Source organism: Somniosus microcephalus, chromosome 27 (genome assembly GCF_052327205.1).
Source record: "Somniosus microcephalus isolate GS21.2 chromosome 27, FLI_Smic_1.0, whole genome shotgun sequence".
Lineage (NCBI taxonomy): Eukaryota > Metazoa > Chordata > Chondrichthyes > Squaliformes > Somniosidae > Somniosus > Somniosus microcephalus.
Window position 1 is genome coordinate 20,516,135 of NC_141013.1, and position 18,961 is coordinate 20,535,095.

The window sequence follows — 18,961 nt, forward strand, 5'->3', positions numbered from 1 at the left end:
CTTGAAAACATTGAGTGTCTCCGCTTCCACCACTTCCGTCAGCAGCGAGTCCACACCTGCATAAAAAAGTTTTTCCTCACGTCCCCCCTGTATCTCTTGCCCAAAACCTTAAATCTGTGTCCCCCTAGTCCTTGTACCATCAACTAGTGGGAACAGCCTTTCCCCGTCTAGCCTATCCAAACCCGTCATAATCTTTTACACCTCTATCAAATCACCCTCCTTTGCTCTCATGAAAACAAATCCAGCTTCTCCAACCTGTCCTTGTAGCTAAGCTCCCCCATCCCCGGAACCATTCTGGTAAATCTCCTCTGCACCCTCTCAAGGGCCTTCACATCCTTCCTAAAGTGTGGTGACCAGAACAATACTCCAGTTGTGGCCTAACCAGCGCTTTATAAAGGTTCAGCATAACTTCTCTACTTTTGTATTCAATACCTCTATTTATGAAGCCCAAGTTCCCATATGCTTTGCTAACGACTCTCTCAATATGTCCTGCCACCTTCGGGGACCTATGCACATTAACTCCCAGGTCCCTCTGTCCCTGCACACTCTTTAAAACTGTGCCATTAAGTGTATATTGCCTCTCCCTGTTCCTGCTGCCAAAATGCATCGCCTCACACTTCTCTGTATTAAATTCCATCTGCCACTTGTCTGCCCATTCTGCTAGCCAGTCGATTGGTATCATCCTCACTGTTTGCCACCCCCCAAGTTTGATGTCATCGGCAAATTTAGAAATTCTACTTTGTATTCCAATATTCAGGTCATTTATATATATCAAAAAAATCAGTGGCCTCAGCACTGACCCTTGGGGAACACCACTGTCTACCATCCGCCAGTCTGAAAAACAGCCATTTACCACAACTTGCTGTTTTCTGTCCTTAAGCCAATTCCTTATCCAAGCTGCCACTGACCCACCTATTCCGTCAGCCTCAATTTTGTTAACCAGCCTTCCTAAAATCCATGTAGACAACATCCATTGCATTCCCTTCATCATATTTGACAATATTTGGCATATTTGTATTTGACAAGTTCCCTACATTACAACATGGGCTACACTTCAAAGGTACTTAATTGGTTACATAAGTGCAAGTCTTTTTTTTCAGTTAAAAAAACTGAACACTAGCAAATTTCTTAGGCCAGATGGCATATACCCTAAGGTTCTGAGGAAGTGTGGGGAGGAAATCTGTGCTGTGCTGGCTATAGTCATGCAGGAAGTGTTGGGCACTGGGGAGGTTCTGCAGGACTGGAAGCAAGCTAATGTGATACCTCGAAGCAGAAACGGTGACAAAGCCGACACCAGTAAAATACAGACCCGTTAGCCTCACAGCCATAACAGGTAAACAAGGTAATGGCGACTATTCTTCGGGGTGGTCTGGATTGTATTATAATCATTTAGTAAGAAATAGCTGGCGGGGGTTTCAATGGGGAAGATTCTGCCTGAGAAACCAATTGAGATAAGTTAAAGATCAGATCGATAGATGATGGTACTGACGTAATAAAACTCACTACACACTTGGTTTGAGCATAAAGCAAGGCTTTAATCAACTTGTTTCAGAACATGGAAGTCTAGTTGTACTTCACTAGCTCCTTGTCTTACAAAATGTCCCTGGGCAAGCTGGGGCCACGCCCGAGTATTTATACTCCTTGGACGGCGCCACCAGCTGGCCGTCCAGTGTTATGTCATAAGTAGTTTCTTGATGATGAGATTTATAACAGGTACAGTTTATCTGATTTTTTAAAGGGCTTGTAAGTTGGTTACTAAATAGGAAGCAGAAAGTATTCAGAGAACAGCAATGTCAGATTGGGAGGGGGGGCCGATGCTGAGTGTGATCTTTCAGTGATCAGTGCGAGGGCTCCTTCCTTTCCAATCCACGTTAATGACCGAGGTATCAAAACTAAACCTGGCAATTTAGTGATGACACCAAACGAGGGAGAGCAGTAGGAACAGAGACAGCAGAGCAAGACTTACAGAATGACTTAGATAGGCTATGCAACTGGTCAGACAAATAAGTGTCAACCTACCTCCCTCTGAACTTGCAGCACTCCATTCTCTCAGATCCAACCCCAACATTGTCATTAAACCGGCTGACAAGGGTGGCGCTGTTGTTGTTTGGCGAACCGACCTCTACCGTGCGGAGGCTGAACGCCAACTCTCCGACACCTCCTCCTACCTCCCCCTGGACCATGACCCCACTACCGAACATCAAGCCATCGTTTAAAGCTTTCACAGGCAAATAAGTGTCATTAGTACAGAATGGCCCCAGTTTTGCTACTAAAATAACAGCGAGTTTAATGGCGCTCGCCATTATTAATGTGTAAATCATCCAGCAACTTGTGGCAAGGAAGAGAAATCCCAAGAATTGCAAATCGCCACAAGTTACTGGACAATTTGTGCTGCTGCGCTGTTAGCCTCGCGAAAACGGCAGCGCACCCTCAGCTTCCCCGTTAGTTTCAAGAAATTGCTGTATTTGCACCTTAGTTGCCAACTAAACTCGCTGCAGAAAGTTAGGGCTAGTACTTAACAGCGCAAGTACCCTTTTAATGAGGAGATTTATGCTCCTGCAATGCTACTCAACCTCTCCAGCCCAGAAAGGGAACAATTGAAAATGTGGAGTCTCATTCCTACAGGTAGTAAATTGTTGGTAGAGATTTTTTACATTTTAAATTTTTTCTTACTTTTCCTTTCTGTCTCTCTTTCTCTCTCTCTTAATCCAATCTTTATTTCCCTCTCTGTACCTAATTCACCCGATTTCCTTCTACATCGCTCCTCTGTTTCTTTCTCAATCCTTAAATCTCGTTGGTTAGGGAGATAGACTGTTGGTCCCATTGTTCACCAATGCGTTGTTATCAGCTCGCACTTCTAGCAACTTGCCGGGCAAAATCTTTTCGAGCTGAACAGCGAGAGAAAAAGTCTAACTAACAGGGCACGCCGCAGATTCTGGGCCAACAATCGGACCTGAACTGGCAGGAGGAGACTTAGAAAGAAGCCTGACAGCAATGGGTGACCTATCACTTTCAATGTTTAGACAATGTTGGGAAGCTATTAGAAAAAGCAAACAGACTGCAGTGATGTATAGTGGAGAAGAGTAGAGTTCCACTCTGCTTCTGATATTTCAAAGTCATTTTTTGCACTAAAGATTCAAATTAATTAATTGGAGGAAAACAACACTAGAGTTATTGTTTAGTGCAATTCCAAATATGAATTATTCAGTAATTCAAAATGAAGTGGCTTTGAATTATCAGGAACAAATTGGGGTTATGCTGAGGCATTGGGCAGATCCATTCCTCAGTACTGAGTTTAATTCTGGTCAACACAAGGGTTGCAGAGAAGAGCAGTAGGACCGATCCCGAGTGTAATGGGGATGAGCTCAGAGGATGACGAGAGAAAATTAAGCTCTGTCGTTCAGAAGAGGGGTTAAGCAGGGACCTCAATGAATTATGCAAGATATTCAATTAAATGGTACGAAGAGGATATTTCTTCAAAACAAACCAGGGGAAAGCAGGGCCTAATTTAAATGAGTGAAAAATTCTTTTAAAACAGGAACTAGGAAGGACTTCCTCACTCAGTGTGCAAACAGTTCGAAACAATCGTCCAAGAGGCAGAAATGTTAAGATGTTCCAAAAGAGGGTGAATCCTACAATGGGAAAGCCAGAACATTAGAAGGATGGACCTCAATGGGCCCAATATCCTTTTCATAACCTTGGCTTTTATGTTCTGATGACTTTCCCCTCATTGCTGGAGGTGGGAGGCCTGTAAGCCGCACGGGATTGTGTTCAGCAGACTCTATGATCATTGTTAAAAATGAAAATGCTGTACCTCATAGCCTTACCTGCATATCAGAATTAGTGAAGCTGCAGGCAGACAGGTAGTTTGTGTGCATCGCAACGGACTTCTTCTTTGCTGCCATGCTCTCGTTTTTATCAAAGGTTAGAGGGTACACGGAGCACTTGTTGTCCAAACCACTGGAAAAGTTAAAGAGTTGCCCAGGATTACTGAACACAATAGTGCAAAGACTCCTTAACGTTCTCTAGGATCACCGAAATGACAACACAGACTGAGGCCATTCAGCCCATTAGACCCATGCCGGTGCTTGCTCTTTCACTGAAGCTTTCTCCTCTAATCCCATTCCCCTGCCTTTTCCCCATATCCTTTTAGATGGAATGAGAAAAGGACATTCAGCCAATCCAGCTGATTTCAGACTTATTTCTGCTGTGCACCAGTTTTCTCATAACAGCAGATCTGACTTGAATACTAGTACCTTCCAAGGTAATGATAATTACTTAGGTTTGTTTTCATACCAGTGACCCCCTGGGCATTGGGTGATGGAGGGGGCTGGACATTCATTCTTGAAGCCTGGGACTCAATTTCCGACACGACAGGAGGGATGAAACTCTCCTCTCTCAGCAGCTATAAGGAACCTAGCTGAAAAGATCACGCAAGAACAAAAGTGAACCCACGCCATAGCACGCCATGCTGTGTGTGTCAGTCTCAATCAAGTTGCTGGTGGCATTAGTATATACAACGACCTAGAATTCAGTGAGTGCCCTGCACAATTCACACTCAAGTGTTGAGCGGCCTAGCCAGAGGCTCTTGAAGGTACCACTGGAGGCCGCTGACAAAATGGCCTGGGAAAGTCCTTGTACCCACCCCCCTCCAAAAAAAGCCTCCATCCTGCTACAGGCCGCTCAAGGCCTCTCCACGGGATTGCACCCCTCCCAGACCCGGCATGGGAGCTGGCCGATTTTCCACCCTCCCACAACCGGCGACTCTAGTGGGGCACCCACTTGGCAGCTTTTAAATGAGGCCTGGGTTTTCAATTGGCTCAGGCCTCACACGCACTGGATGAACTCAAGTGAACCAGAAGGGTTGACGAGCCCCCATGGTCTTAGGCTGCGACTTGCTGAACTGACAGTCTGAGCGGCACCATTGTTGGGCAGCACTCAAGTGAACCAAAGGCAGTTCTTCACACAAAGTATAGAATACCAGAGTACGTGTCATCACCAGACTGAATTCAGACACCTCCCAGCAGCCATCTTAAGAGCTGCAGTGGGGGGAGCTTGGGTAGAGGGCACCCATTTTCTTAGCTTTTGTTGCTAAGTGGCCATGGAGGCCTGAATAAAGCAGAGAGCAGATAAGTTAAGAAAAAGGATCGATTTTCTGATCAGCAGAATTGGAAAATTGAGTGAGCAGAGCTTAGCCATGTTTCTTGCCGGATTCCTTCTACCAGTGATTTCCTGGCTGGCTGCATGTTGCGTGCTTGTGTTCTCAAACATTGTGCACCCACACCCACATTAAGGTGCCAGCATTCATGCAAAAAATATTTAAATTAATGCAGGAGGTACAAGGTGAAAGAAACATAGAAGATAGGAGTAGGCCATTCGAGCCTGCTCCGCCATTCAACTAGATCATGGCTGATCATCCAAACCCTAGCACCCGGTCCCTACACCGACAGCTGTCCCACCCAAGCCCTATCCCCATGTATTTAATCCCCCCTAACACTAAGGGCCAATTTTTTTTATCATGGTCAATCAACCTAACCCGCACATCTTTGGACTGTGGGAGGAAACCGGAGCACCCAGAGGAAACCCACGCAAACACAGGGAGAATGTGCAAACTCCACACAGACAGTCGCCCGAGGCCGGATTGGAACCCGGGTCCCTGGCGCTGTGAGGCAACAGTGCTAACCACTATGCCACCGTGCTCGGGTAATCAGCACTGGCTACACCTGCTATTATAACACCACCAATATCTTCAGGCCTTGGCATACCCCCAGAGGCCCTGTGGAATATTTACTGACTTAAAGTCAATAAAAACACCCCGTACAGAAGTGATTATTTAAAAACTTTACTTCTTGCTCGCTCATCCTTTTCAAGATCTTTGTAAATACACACTGTCAGGTAAATTCAGTGACGCTGCACTCCTATAGTAACAACTACTACTTGCATTTATATAGCTCCTTTAACGTAGTAAAAAGGCGCTTCACAGGAGCGTTAACATAAGTAGATATTAGGGCAGGTGACCAAAAGCTTTGTCAAAGAGGTCGGTTTTAAGGAGCGTCTTAAAGGAGGAGAGAGAGGTAGAAAGCTGGCGAGGTTTAGGGAGGGAGTTCCACAGCTTAAGGCCTTGGCAGCTGAAGACACGGCCGCCAATGGTGGAGCGATTATAATCAGGGATGCTCAAGAGGCCAGAATTGGAGGAGCACAGAGATCTCGGAGGGTTGTAGGGCTGGAGGAGATTACAGAGATAGGGAGGGGCGAGGCCACGGAGGGATTTGAAAACAAGGATGAGAATTTTAAAATCGAGGCGTTGTTCAAGCAGGAACCAATGTAGGTCAGCGAGCACAGGAGTGATGTGTGAACGGGACTTGGTGCAAGTTAGGACACGGGCAGCAGTGTTTTGGATGACCTCAAGCTTACGGAGGGTAGAAGATGGGAGGCCAGCCAGGAGTGCGTTGGAATAGTCAAGTCCAGAGGTAACAAAGGCATGGATGAGGGTTTCAGCAGCAGATGAGCTGCTTAATCATAACATCCTAGATTACTATAGCAGGGGCGGCGACGGAGGTGGAAGTAGGCGGTCTTGGTGATGGCGTGGATATGTTGGACGAAGCTCATCTCAGGGTCAAACATGACACCAAGGTTGCTAGTGTGGAGCCTCACTAGATGGGAACACAGATCGGAGAACTGGGGCTTAATGGGGATGATATCCATCTTGGGCAGCAGCACAAAATGGACGACTGAGAATCGGCCGGCCGTGTTACACTGCCAATGGAAAGGAAAATCAGGCGGAGTGTAAAATGGGCTGCTGATTCACTACCGTCCGTTTTGCATTGCCGCCCAAGATGGATTTTACCTCCATTGTTATAACCTTTCCTCCAGTCTGCGCTCCCATCTGGCACGGCTCTGCTCCGAGCGCGCAGCCTTGCTGAGGTTACCCTCCCTACACACCAGGCTTTCAGCAGCTCCAGCGTTAACATTCAGGGGACACAATCCATACAAACATGCAGGACTATGTGGGGGCGTTTCCACTGAGCTTTATCAGTCTCTTGGCCAAATCCTTTACTGTGAGAGGCGTCTCACCAGAAACAAAGTCATGAAGTGGCGACCACAGAGGGAAGAAGCTTGGTCACTATTGTGTTACAGTGCGGAGATACCAGTGTCCTGCAGCATGGAGCACTGTGCTGTTTCCCCATGGTGCAGTGGCGCCTTTAGAAGTGGATTTGCTCTGCATCTGGAAGGGGTTTGGGGCACCCGCCATCCTCCAGAAAATATTTATTTTCAACACTTCATTTATGTGCATTCTGCATTCAAATGTTGCACGTTATTTCGTGGCTGTTACAGAAGTGGCCTTACTGCAAGGTGCACCAGATGCTGCAATGGTAACGAACCGCAGAGATTGCCTGCGTACAGAGAAATTAACCGATCCAATTCAGGACCGACTCCTGACTGCAGCACCACGAGGTGAGTGGCTCACAAGGCTGCTGCATACAGGCACCAGGAGGGACAAACCCTTATCTCCTTCGTTCCTCCTGTGGCTCAGTGGGTAGCACCCTTACTTTGGGGGTCAGAAGGTTGTGGGTTCAAGTCCCACTCCAGAGACTTGAGCACTAAAATCTAGGCTGACACTCCAGTGCAGTGCTGAGGGAGTGCTGCACTGTCGGAGGTGCCGTCTTTTGAATGAGATGTTAAATTGAGGCCCTGTCTGCGCTCTCAGGTGGATGTAAAAGATTCCATGGCACTATTTCAAAGACGAGCAGGGGAGTTCTCCCAAGTGTCCTGGCCAATATTTATCCCTCAATCAACATAACAAAAACAGATTATCTGGTCATTATCACATTGCTGTTTGTGGGAGCTTGCTGTGTGGAAATTGGCTGCCGTGTTTCCTACATTACAACAGTACTTCATTGGCTGTAAAGCGCTTTGGGACATCCTGAGGTCGTGAAAGGTGCTAATAGAAATGCAAGTCTTTCTTTCTTTTTCCCAACGCTGGCGATCCGAAGAAGCCTTTGCTGCCGTTGCCAGCGACTAAAAAGTGAGTAAATGCTTCTCTCCTGGAATTAAAATCAGGCACACGGTCTATACTCTAGGAAGGACAGAGGATCAGAGGGACCTTGGTGTGCCTGTACATAGATCCCTGAAGGCAGCAGGACAGGTAGATAAGGTGGTTAAAAAGGCATATGGGATACTTGCCTTCATTAGCCGAGGCATAGAATATAAGAGCAGGGAGGTTATGATGGAGCTGTACAAAACGCTAGTTAGGCCACAGCTGGGACACTGTGTGCAGTTCTGGTCGCCACACTATAGGAAGGATGTGATTGCATTGGAGAGGGTGCAGAGGAGATTCACCAGGATGCTACCTGGGCTGGAGCGCTTCAGCTATGAAGAGAGACTGGACAGGCTGGGGTTGTTTTCCTTAGAGCAGAGAAGGCTGAGGGGGGACCTGATTGAGGTGTACAAAATTATGAGGTGCATAGATAGGGTAGATAGAAAGGAACTTTTCCCCTTAGTAGAGGGGTCAATAACTAGGGGGCATAGTTTCAAGGTAAGGGGCAGGAGGTTTAGAGGGGATTTGAGGAAAAACTTTTTCACCCAGAGGGTGGTTGGAATCTGGAACTCACTGCCTGAAAGGGTGGTAGAGGCAGGAACCCTCACAACATTCAAGAAGCATTTAGATGAGCACTTGAAACGCCATAGCGTACAAGGCTACGGACCAAGTGCTGGAAAATGGGATTAGAATAGACAGGGCTTGATGGCCGGCACAGACACGATAGGCCGAAGTGCCTCTTTCTGTGCTGTATAACTCTATGAATCTATGACTCGGGTGTACCCATGTTCTTTAACTAACTGGTCTTATCTGGGACTTCTTAGAAAGTACTGAGCAGGACAAGAAAAGGGAAAGAAAGCAGGGAGGAGGGAAGTCACGCTAGCTGCTTTTTCCGAACTCCTGGTAGACTTTTACCTGGAAGTACTGCCAGAGAACTGGGTGTGGGCTAGCTGCCCATTGTGAGAGGAAAATGGAAATAAAGCATATAAGAATTACCACCCAATATAATTGTACTCACCCACATGCAATAGCACAGCCTGATGGGGCATAGGCACAAGCCATCACCCAGGTACAGGGCATGGTCACAGCGTGTTCCTGCAAATGCACAGATACTAATCAGTCAACCAACCAACACAAATCAGGATTGGTCAAAATGAACCTCAAACCCCGAATTCCACAAGGAGAAGAAAGGAATCTTGGAATGTGCTGCGGGCCCAGGATTTTTGGTTGACTTTAAACTTGAATTTACACTGAAAGCTGGAAGTAGAAGCATCAATTCAAGGGAGACAGTATTTAAGGATAACATGCAGTCAGTGCGACAGCAGCGAGCTTTACACTCCGGCTTCTTGAGCCTGCCTTCAGTGTGAACAGAGTCACTTTGTGAAGCAGCAGTGCAATGAATGCGAGTGCTGAGCCCAGACACAGGTCCCGATCTCAGCCTAAATAACATACAAACTGCTCGGCACCAGGTGCTAACCTGCTGTATTGCTCAAATACATTCTTCCGAACCAGACTCGTTTCAGAAAAGTTTTGTTTAAAGGACAATTGTGCTGACTGCTTGTGTTCTACTGAAAGTCCATTTGTACATCTTTCAAAATGCACACAAATAAGTGCATTACTAGGTGTATGTGCGTGAAGTGTGTTTGTGTGTGTGGTGCATGTCTACACACGCAGTGTGTGTGCGTCTGAGAGGTGTGTGTGATGCGTGTGTGGTGAATGCATATGATGTGAGGCGTGCATGCGTGTGATGCATGTGTGATGCGGCGTGATGCATGCGCGTGTGTGACGTGTGCGTGACGCATGTGTGTGAGGGTGTGAGTGTGTGCGCGCACATGTGTGGCATGTGCGCGCTGCGTGTGCATATGAGGTGTGTGTGTGAGGTGTGTGTGCATGCGGTGTGTGAGGTATGTGTGAGAGGTGTGTGCGTGCGGTGTGTGTGTAAGGTGTGTGCGTGTGTCCGAGTGTGAGTGTGTGCGCGCGCGTGCGAGCTGCGTGTGCATGTGAGGTGTGTGTGTGTGTGTGAGGTGTGTGTGTGTGTATGAGGTGTGAGTGTGTGTGAGGTGTGTGTGTGTGAGGTGTGAGTGTGTGAGGGTGGGGTGTGTGTGTGAGGTGTGAGTGTGTGTGAGGTGTGTGTGTGTGAGGTGTGAGTGTGTGAGGGTGGGGTGTGTGTGTGAGGTGTGAGTGTGTGTGAGGTGTGTGTGTGTGAGGTGTGTGTGTGTGTGTGTGTGAGGGCGGTGTGTGTGTGTGAGGTGTGAGTGTGTGTGAGGTGTGTGTGTGTGAGGTGTGTGTGTGTGAGGTGTGTGTGTGTGAGGTGTGTGTGAGGGTGGTGTGTGTGTGAGGTGTGTGTGTGTGAGGTGTGTGTGAGGTGTGTGTGTGAGGTGTGTGTGTGTGAGGGTGGTGTGTGAGGTGTGTGTGTGAGGGTGGTGTGTGAGGTGTGTGTGTGAGGTGTGTGTGTGTGTGTGTGAGGTGTGTGTGTGTGTGTGTGTGTGTGTGTGTGTGTGTGAGGGCGGTGTGTGTGTGTGAGGTGTGAGTGTGTGTGAGGTGTGTGTGTGTGAGGTGTGTGTGTGTGAGGTGTGTGTGTGTGAGGTGTGTGTGTGTGAGGTGTGTGTGAGGTGTGTGTGTGAGGTGTGTGTGTGTGAGGTGTGTGTGTGTGAGGGTGGTGTGTGAGGTGTGTGTGTGAGGTGTGTGTGTGTGAGGTGTGTGTGTGAGGTGTGTGTGTGTGAGGTGTGTGTGTGAGGTGTGTGTGTGAGGTGTGTGTGTGTGAGGTGTGTGTGTGAGGTGTGTGTGTGTGAGGTGTGTGTGTGTGAGGTGTGTGTGTGAGGTTTGTGTGTGTGAGGAGTGTGTGTGAGGTGTGTGTGTGTGAGGAGTGTGTGTGAGGTGTGTGTGTGTGAGGTGTGTGTGTGAGGTGTGTGTGTGAGGTGTGTGTGTGAGGAGTGTGTGTGAGGTGTGTGTGTGAGGTGTGTGTGTGTGTGAGGTGTGTGTGTGAGGTGTGTGTGTGTGAGGTGTGTGTGTGAGGAGTGTGTGTGAGGTGAGTGTGTGAGGAGTGTGTGTGAGGTGTGTGTGTGAGGTGTGTGTGTGTGAGGTGTGTGTGTGAGGTGTGTGTGTGTGAGGTGTGTGTGTGAGGTGTGTGTGTGAGGTGAGTGTGTGTGAGGTGTGTGTGTGTGAGGTGTGTGTGTGAGGTGTGTGTGTGAGGTGAGTGTGTGTGAGGTGTGTGTGTGTGTGGGGTGTGTGTGAGGTGTGTGTGTGAGGTGTGTGTGTGTGAGGTGTGTGTGTGAGGAGTGTGTGTGAGGTGTGTGTGTGAGGTGTGTGTGTGTGAGGTGTGTGTGTGAGGTGTGTGTGTGAGGAGTGTGTGTGAGGTGTGTGTGTGAGGTGTGTGTGTGAGGTGTGTGTGTGTGAGGTGTGTGTGTGTGTGTGAGGTGTTTGTGTGTGAGGGTGGTGTATGTGAGGTGCGTGTGTGTGAGGTGTGTGTGTGAGGTGTGTGTGTGTGAGGTGTGTGTGTGTGAGGTGTGTGTGTGTGAGGTGTGTGTGTGAGGTGTGTGTGTGAGGTGTGTGTGTGAGGTGTGTGTGTGTGAGGAGTGTGTGTGAGGTGTGTGTGTGTGAGGTGTGTGTGTGTGAGGTGTGTGTGTGTGAGGTGTGTGTGTGAGGTGTGTGTGTGAGGTGTGTGTGTGTGAGGTGTGTGTGTGTGAGGAGTGTGTGTGAGGTGTGTGTGTGTGAGGAGTGTGTGTGAGGTGTGTGTGTGTGAGGTGTGTGTGTGTGAGGTGTGTGTGTGAGGTGTGTGTGTGAGGTGTGTGTGTGTGAGGAGTGTGTGTGAGGTGTGTGTGTGTGAGGTGTGTGTGTGTGAGGTGTGTGTGTGTGAGGAGTGTGTGTGAGGTGTGTGTGTGTGAGGTGTGTGTGTGTGAGGTGTGTGTGTGTGAGGTGTGTGTGTGAGGTGTGTGTGTGAGGTGTGTGTGTGTGAGGAGTGTGTGTGTGAGGTGTGTGTGTGTGAGGTGTGTGTGTGTGAGGTGTGTGTGTGTGAGGTGTGTGTGTGAGGTGTGTGTGTGAGGTGTGTGTGTGTGAGGAGTGTGTGTGAGGTGTGTGTGTGTGAGGTGTGTGTGTGAGGTGTGTGTGTGAGGTGTGTGTGTGAGGTGTGTGTGTGTGAGGAGTGTGTGTGAGGTGTGTGTGTGTGAGGTGTGTGTGTGTGAGGTGTGTGTGTGAGGTGTGTGTGTGTGAGGTGTGTGTGTGTGAGGAGTGTGTGTGAGGTGTGTGTGTGTGAGGAGTGTGTGTGAGGTGTGTGTGTGTGAGGTGTGTGTGTGTGAGGTGTGTGTGTGAGGTGTGTGTGTGTGAGTGAGGTGTGTGTGTGTGAGGTGTGTGTGTGTGAGGGGTGTGTGTGAGGTGTGTGTGTGAGGTGTGTGTTTGAGGTGTGTGTGTGTGAGGTGTGTGTGTGAGGTGTGTGTGTGTGGGGTGTGTGTGAGGTGTGTGTGAGGTGTGTGTGTGAGGTGTGTGTGTGAGGGTGTGTGTGTGTGAGGTGTGTGTGTGAGGTGAGTGTGTGTGAGGTGTGTGTGTGTGTGGGGTGTGTGTGAGGTGTGTGTGTGAGGTGTGTGTGTGTGAGGGTGTGTGTGTGTGAGGTGTGTGTGTGGTGTGTGTGTGAGGTGTGTGTGTGTGTGTGAGGTGTGTGTGTGTGAGGTGTGTGTGTGAGGTGTGTGTGTGTGAGGTGTGTGTGTGTGTGGGGTGTGTGTGAGGTGTGTGTGTGTGAGGTGTGTGTGTGTGTGTGAGGTGTTTGTGTGTGAGGGTGGTGTATGTGAGGTGCGTGTGTGTGAGGTGTATGTGTCAGGAGTGTGTGTGAGGTGTGTGTGTGAGGTGTGTGTGTGTGAGGTGTGTGTGTGTGAGGTGTGTGTGTGTGAGGAGTGTGTGTGAGGTGTGTGTGTGAGGTGTGTGTGTGAGGTGTGTGTGTGAGGTGTGTGTGTGTGAGGTGTGTGTGTGTGAGGTGTGTGTGTGAGGTGTGTGTGTGAGGTGTGTGTGTGTGAGGTGTGTGTGTGAGGTGTGTGTGTGAGGTGTGTGTGTGTGAGGTGTGTGTGTGAGGTGTGTGTGTGTGAGGTGTGTGTGTGTGAGGTGTGTGTGTGTGAGGTGTGTGTGTGAGGTGTGTGTGTGTGAGGTGTGTGTGTGTGAGGTGTGTGTGTGAGGTGTGTGTGTGTGAGGTGTGTGTGTGTGAGGTGTGTGTGTGAGGTGTGTGTGTGGGGTGTGTGTGAGGTGTGTGTGTGTGAGGTGTGTGTGTGTGAGGTGTGTGTGTGAGGTGTGTGTGTGAGGTGTGTGTGTGAGGTGTGTGTGTGTGTGTGTGTGTGAGGTGTTTGTGTGTGAGGGTGGTGTATGTGAGGTGCGTGTGTGTGAGGTGTATGTGTCAGGAGTGTGTGTGAGGTGTGTGTGTGAGGTGTGTGTGTGAGGTGTGTGTGTGTGAGGTGTGTGTGTGTGTGTGAGGTGTTTGTGTGTGAGGGTGGTGTATGTGAGGTGCGTGTGTGTGAGGTGTATGTGTCAGGAGTGTGTGTGAGGTGTGTGTGTGAGGTGTGTGTGTGAGGTGTGTGGTGTGTGTGTGAGGTGTGTGTGAGGTGTGTGTGTGGTGTGTGTGTGAGGTGTGTGTGTGAGGTGTGTGTGTGAGGTGTGTGTGTGTGTGAGGGGTGTGCGTGTGTGAGGTGTGTGTGTGGTGTGTGTGTGAGGTGTGTGTGTGAGGTGTGTGTGTGTGTGTGTGTGAGGTGTGAGTGTGTGAGGTGTGTGTGTGAGGTGTGAGTGTGTGAGGTGTGTGTGTGAGGTGTGAGTGTGTGAGGTGTGAGTGTGTGTGAGGTGTGTGTGTGAGGTGTGAGTGTGTGTGAGGGGTGTGCGTGTGTGAGGTGTGTGTGTGTGAGAGGTGTGTGTGTGAGGTGTGTGTGTGAGGTGTGTGTGTGTGTGTGAGGTGTGTGTGTGAGGGCGGTGTGTGTGTGAGGGCAGTGTGTGTGTGTGAGGGCGGTGTGTGTGTGAGGGCGGTGTGTGTGTGTGAGGTATGTGTGTGTGAGGGCGGTGTGTGTGTGTGAGGTGTGTGTGTGTGAGGGCGGTGTGTGTGTGTGGGGTGTGTGTGTGTGAGGGCGGTGTGTGTGTGTGTGAGGTGTGTGTGTGTGAGGTGTGTGTGTGTGAGGTGTGTGTGTGTGAGGTGTGTGTGTGTGAGGGCGGTGTGTGTGTGTGAGGTGTGTGCATGTGCGCAGTGTGTGTCGATCCCTTTCTCCTGGTCCTGAGGCCAATTGCTGCAGCCCCTGCGACCATTCCAATGGAGATTAGCCAATGGAACTGGGGACTCCTGGTCTGCACGGCTGAGTTAAAGTTGGGGCATTTTTGGAGCTTGGTGACTTGTTTAAATCCCAGGTGTTAACATCATATGACTGTAAGAGTACAGAGTTGATATGTTAATACGATTTGGAACCTACCTTGTTGGTGGTGAAAGCATCCCACACAATAACCTTTCCATCCTGGGAACAGAAGAAAGATCAGTCAGCACACACTCTCAAACAGTTTATTCAAAGCACTATTTACAAGGGAACGCAACCCTAATCCAGTGTGGATGCAAAACCGTCCTGTCTCCGCAGGTGCCACCAGGTGTTTGTTCGATTGTTTTTCTCCTGAACATTTGGGAGACTCAATCCTAGCACGAACACAATATCCTCGCACCCAAACCGAGAGAAACCCATTCTAAAAACCGACACATCTCAGCATCCCTTGTGAACTGGCCAATTGCCCAGAAAATGGTAATTTTGTGCAAAATCTTGACTAGATACAGCTAAAAAAATGAAATGGTTCCTTTATTTTCAATAAATGTGCCCATCAGAATAGTCTTCTGACATGCGGCAGGGGAAGCTTAAAAAGGGCCCCTATCTGGCTATGGGGGAAGTTTTGAGGGGAAAATTCAGTCGGTTGCTCTCCTCATTGTTCTCACTGATATGCGGCTAGGCCGTGCAGAACCTCCGATCGCATCACTGCCTGATGTTATGTGAAGTGCCTCAGCAGTGACCCATTTCTGTTCGAGCGCAGGCTTCATTGTGAATGGGTTTATCTGTCAAAATAAATCCACACGGGATCTTATCCAGAATACTGGATAGTAGGACGGCAAATGGTGCATCACGGGAACAGTTGCTGGCAATGGATCTCACACACAAAGTGGGGGTGTGGGGGAGGGGGGGTTGATGACAAAGAAGCATAATGTCAGCCTCCCCTGTGCTGAAGGCAATTCATTGAAAATGTAACGTGCATTTCCACAACACAAACATTCCTAATGGATGTTTCGTTTAATGGGTTGGGTTTCCTGTTAAACACAAAATAAAACATAGCGCCCCAAATATTACACCGCGGGATACTGGTCTGATTTTGCACAAACTTCCGCTCACTGTTATTCTAGTGGTGGCAGTAACCCGCTCATTTTAAAATGGGTTAACACCTCCAGCTCATCCGCTGCTGAAACCCTCCTCCATGCCTTTGTTACCTCAAGACTTGACTATTCCAACGCACTCCTGATTGGCCTCCCACATTCCACTTTGCGTAAACCTGAGGTCATCCAGTACTCAGCTGCCCGTGTCCTAATTCGCACCAAGTCCCGTTCGCCCATCGCCCCTGTGCTCGCTGACCTACATTGGTTCCCGGTTAAGCAGCGCCTCGATTTCAAAATTCTCATCCTTGTATTCAAGTCCCTCCATGGCCTCGCCCCTCCCTATCTCTGTAATCTCTGTCAGCCCCACAACCCCCCGAAATATCTGCGCCCTTGAGCATCCCTGATTATAATCGCTCAACCATTGGTGGCCGTGCCTTCTGCTGCCTAGGCCCTAAGCTCTGGAATTCCCTGCCTAAACCTCTCCGCCTCTCCACCTCTCTTTCCTCCTTTAAGACGCTCCTTAAAACCTACCTCTTTGACCAAGCTTTTGGTCACCTTCCCTAATATTTCATGTGGCTCGGTGTCAAATTTGTTGTCTTAAAATACTCCTGTGCAGCGCCTTGGGATGTTTTACCACGTTAAAGGCGCTATATAAACACAAGTTGTTGTTGTTGTTCCAGACCAACAGGTTCAGAGTCCAGGCGCTAATGACCCGTGGTATAATGCCTGAGAAAACGGGGAGAGGGCGAGGGGCCCCATTGGTGCCCAAGGCCTGCCCGATCCCTCTGAAACAGGCGTACTGCTGCTCAAATATGCAAATCGATGCCCTGTCCGCCGGTTGTAGGACCCTGACTGCAAAATTCAGTTAAAATGGGCGGAGCTTATGCTGAGGAAGAGGCCACAAAAATTTAAGCGAGGAATTATTTTCGTGGTGTCAGGAAGAGGAGGAGGACGACCTCTGACCTCCACAACGTTGGGCCGCTGCTGCCCCATGCCGCCGCCCCCCCCCCACCCCCCCGTGTTCGGTCCCCCTCCCACCATCCGACCTACCTTCCCGCCGGCTGGTTCAGTCTCAGGGCCGCCAGGAGCCGGCGAGCTGCAGCGGGACAATATCCAGGCTTAAACCTGAAGTTGGTTCGGGCCTCGCGCCAACACGAATGGGCGGGCAGAGCTGCCGCACCCCTGACTTCATGCCCGTTTCGGGCGGAAGTGGGATTTCTCCCCCATTGAGGGTGGAGGGGTCAATAGAAAATACAATGAACTGCTGCAAGATTAATGGATCCGAGATACATATGTAATCATGGTCGGTATTCGTATACCAGCCCCGAGCAATTATCCGCTATCTTCAGATTAAAATTATTCAATTCCAGAATACAATGGTGTTTAAAAGCTTGTCTTTCACATTTTCATGCGTATCTATTTTGTCGTCCATTGTTACTGAGTCAAAGTCCTGGAACTCCCTCCCCAACAGCACTTTCACCTCACAGACTGCAGCGGTTCACGGAGAAGGCTCACCATCACCTTCTCAGGGAAATTAGAGATGGGCAATAAATGCCAGCCTTGCCAGCGATGCCCACATCCCGAGAACGGAAAAAAAGAAAGTGTTCCATTGTACCCATGCGCCAGAATCTTGATCATCAGTGGTCAGTGTCAAGCACCCAGGAGTTTATTCACCAGCACCCACGTAATACGATGCATCATCACTACTTTTAATTAACAGAGCTGTGTGAGTCCACAGCACAGCACGCAATCAACGCCCCTGGGATTACGCCTCTTCTCATGCACAAGCGTACAAGGTGAGGCAGGCTGCCTGTCTGCTGTGCCTCTGGCTCCATCACAAACACACTCCTTCTTTCCAAACTCCACAGTCAACGACAGAAAGGTGTGAATCTGTGTCATATGTTCTGCAGCCTCCCTGCAAAGCATTCCCTCTTCCATACAAGCTGCTCTCGCTCCACTTCGCTCTTCAAACACTCTCAAAAGTTAGCAGACACAACACCCAGCAGCCACTAATGATTGTACAGGATTGCATCCTCCACAGTTACACAGTGACGGGTCAATATGGTTCTATATCCATAGAAACATAGAAGATAGGAGCAGGAGTAGGCCATTCGGCCCCTCGAGCCTGCTCCGCCATTCAATGCGATCATGGCTGATCATCCAAATTCAGTACCCTGTCCCTGCCTTCTCCCCATATCCCTTGATCCCCTTAGCCTTAAGAAATATATCCAACTACTTCTTGAATATATTTAATGTATTGGCCTCTACTGCCTTCTGTGGTAGAGAATTCCACAGGTTCACCACTCTCTGGGTGAAGAAATTCCTCCTCATTTCTGTCCTAAATAGCCTATCCCTTACCCTTAGACTGTGACCCCTGGTTCTGGACTCCCTGACCATCGGGAACATCCTTCCTGCATCTAGTCTGTCCAGTCCTGTCAGAATTTTATAAGTTTCAATGAGATCCCCTCTCATTCTTCTAAACTCCAGCGAGTACAAGCCCAATCGACCCAATCTCTCCTCATACATCATTCCTGCCATCCCAGGTATCAGCCTGGTGAATCTTCGCTGCACTCCCTCCATGGCAAGAACATCCTTCCTCAGATAAGGCGACCAAAACTGCACACAATACTTAAGATGTGGTCTCACCAAGGCCCTGTACAACTGCAGCAAGACATCCTTGTTCCTGTACTCAAACCCTCTCGCTACGAAGGCCAACATACCATTTGCCTTCTTAACCGCCTGCTGCACCTGCATGCTTACCTTCAGTGACTGGTGCACAAGGACACCCAGGTCTCGTTGCACTTACCCTTTTCCCAATCTATTGCCGTTTAGATAATAATCTGCCTTCCTGTTTTTGACACCAAAGTGGATAACCTTGCATTTATCCACATTATACTGCATCTGCCATGCATCTGCCCAATCACCCAACCTGTCCAGAACATACTGGAGTTTCTCTGCATCCTCCTCACAATATAGTTCTATATCCATGTTGCAAAACAGTAATACTGCGGATTATCGCTTGGTGATATTTGCACAGTGCTGCCCCCACCTTAAGTCACTTGCTTTCCACTTCTTGTGACAGTAATTAGTAGCTGCAGATTTCAGGCAGCACTGCTCCACTGTACTGTAATATAACTCTTCAAACCCGTCAGGCTATATTTTAGCTACTGCAGTATCCTCAATAGTTAATACACGCTTGAATTCTCTGATATGTTAAAGCACATTTGGTTTCGATGCTGCAGCTTTAAAAAACCCTTGGGGCAAAGTTTGTGAATTTCACTGCCAGAAGCGAATTTCCTCGGCCAGGAGCTAGGGTTACCAACCCTGCAGGAATGTCCTGGAGTCTCCAGGAATTAAAGATTGCTCTCCCGGACTCTGCTATGAGCAAAACATGGTGACTTTTTTTTTCAGTGCCTTGGACCACTTTCATTTATTAGTTACTAGCTGGAGTACCCGGCGTTGCCGAGGGAAATGAAAAAACCTCTGCAACTCCAAGTGTGGTTAGGAGAGAGAGAGAGGGGGGGGAGGGGGGGAAGGAGAGAGAGGGGGAAGGAGAGAGAGAG

General features: G+C 49.0%; 1 protein-coding gene across 2 annotated transcripts in view; it reads right to left on the reverse strand.

The window, feature by feature from the left end:
* Positions 1-18,961, reverse strand: part of gnb5b (guanine nucleotide binding protein (G protein), beta 5b) — a 102,082-nt gene that overhangs the window by 39,994 nt on the left and 43,127 nt on the right. For both annotated transcript variants that reach the window (XM_085968651.1, XM_085968652.1), the window contains exons 5-7: positions 14,464-14,505; positions 9,057-9,133; positions 3,828-3,960 (exon numbers count right to left, since the gene is read on the reverse strand). In XM_085968651.1, the coding sequence (XP_085824777.1) occupies positions 3,828-3,960; positions 9,057-9,133; positions 14,464-14,505 (252 nt within the window). The remainder of the gene's footprint in view (positions 1-3,827; positions 3,961-9,056; positions 9,134-14,463; positions 14,506-18,961) is intronic.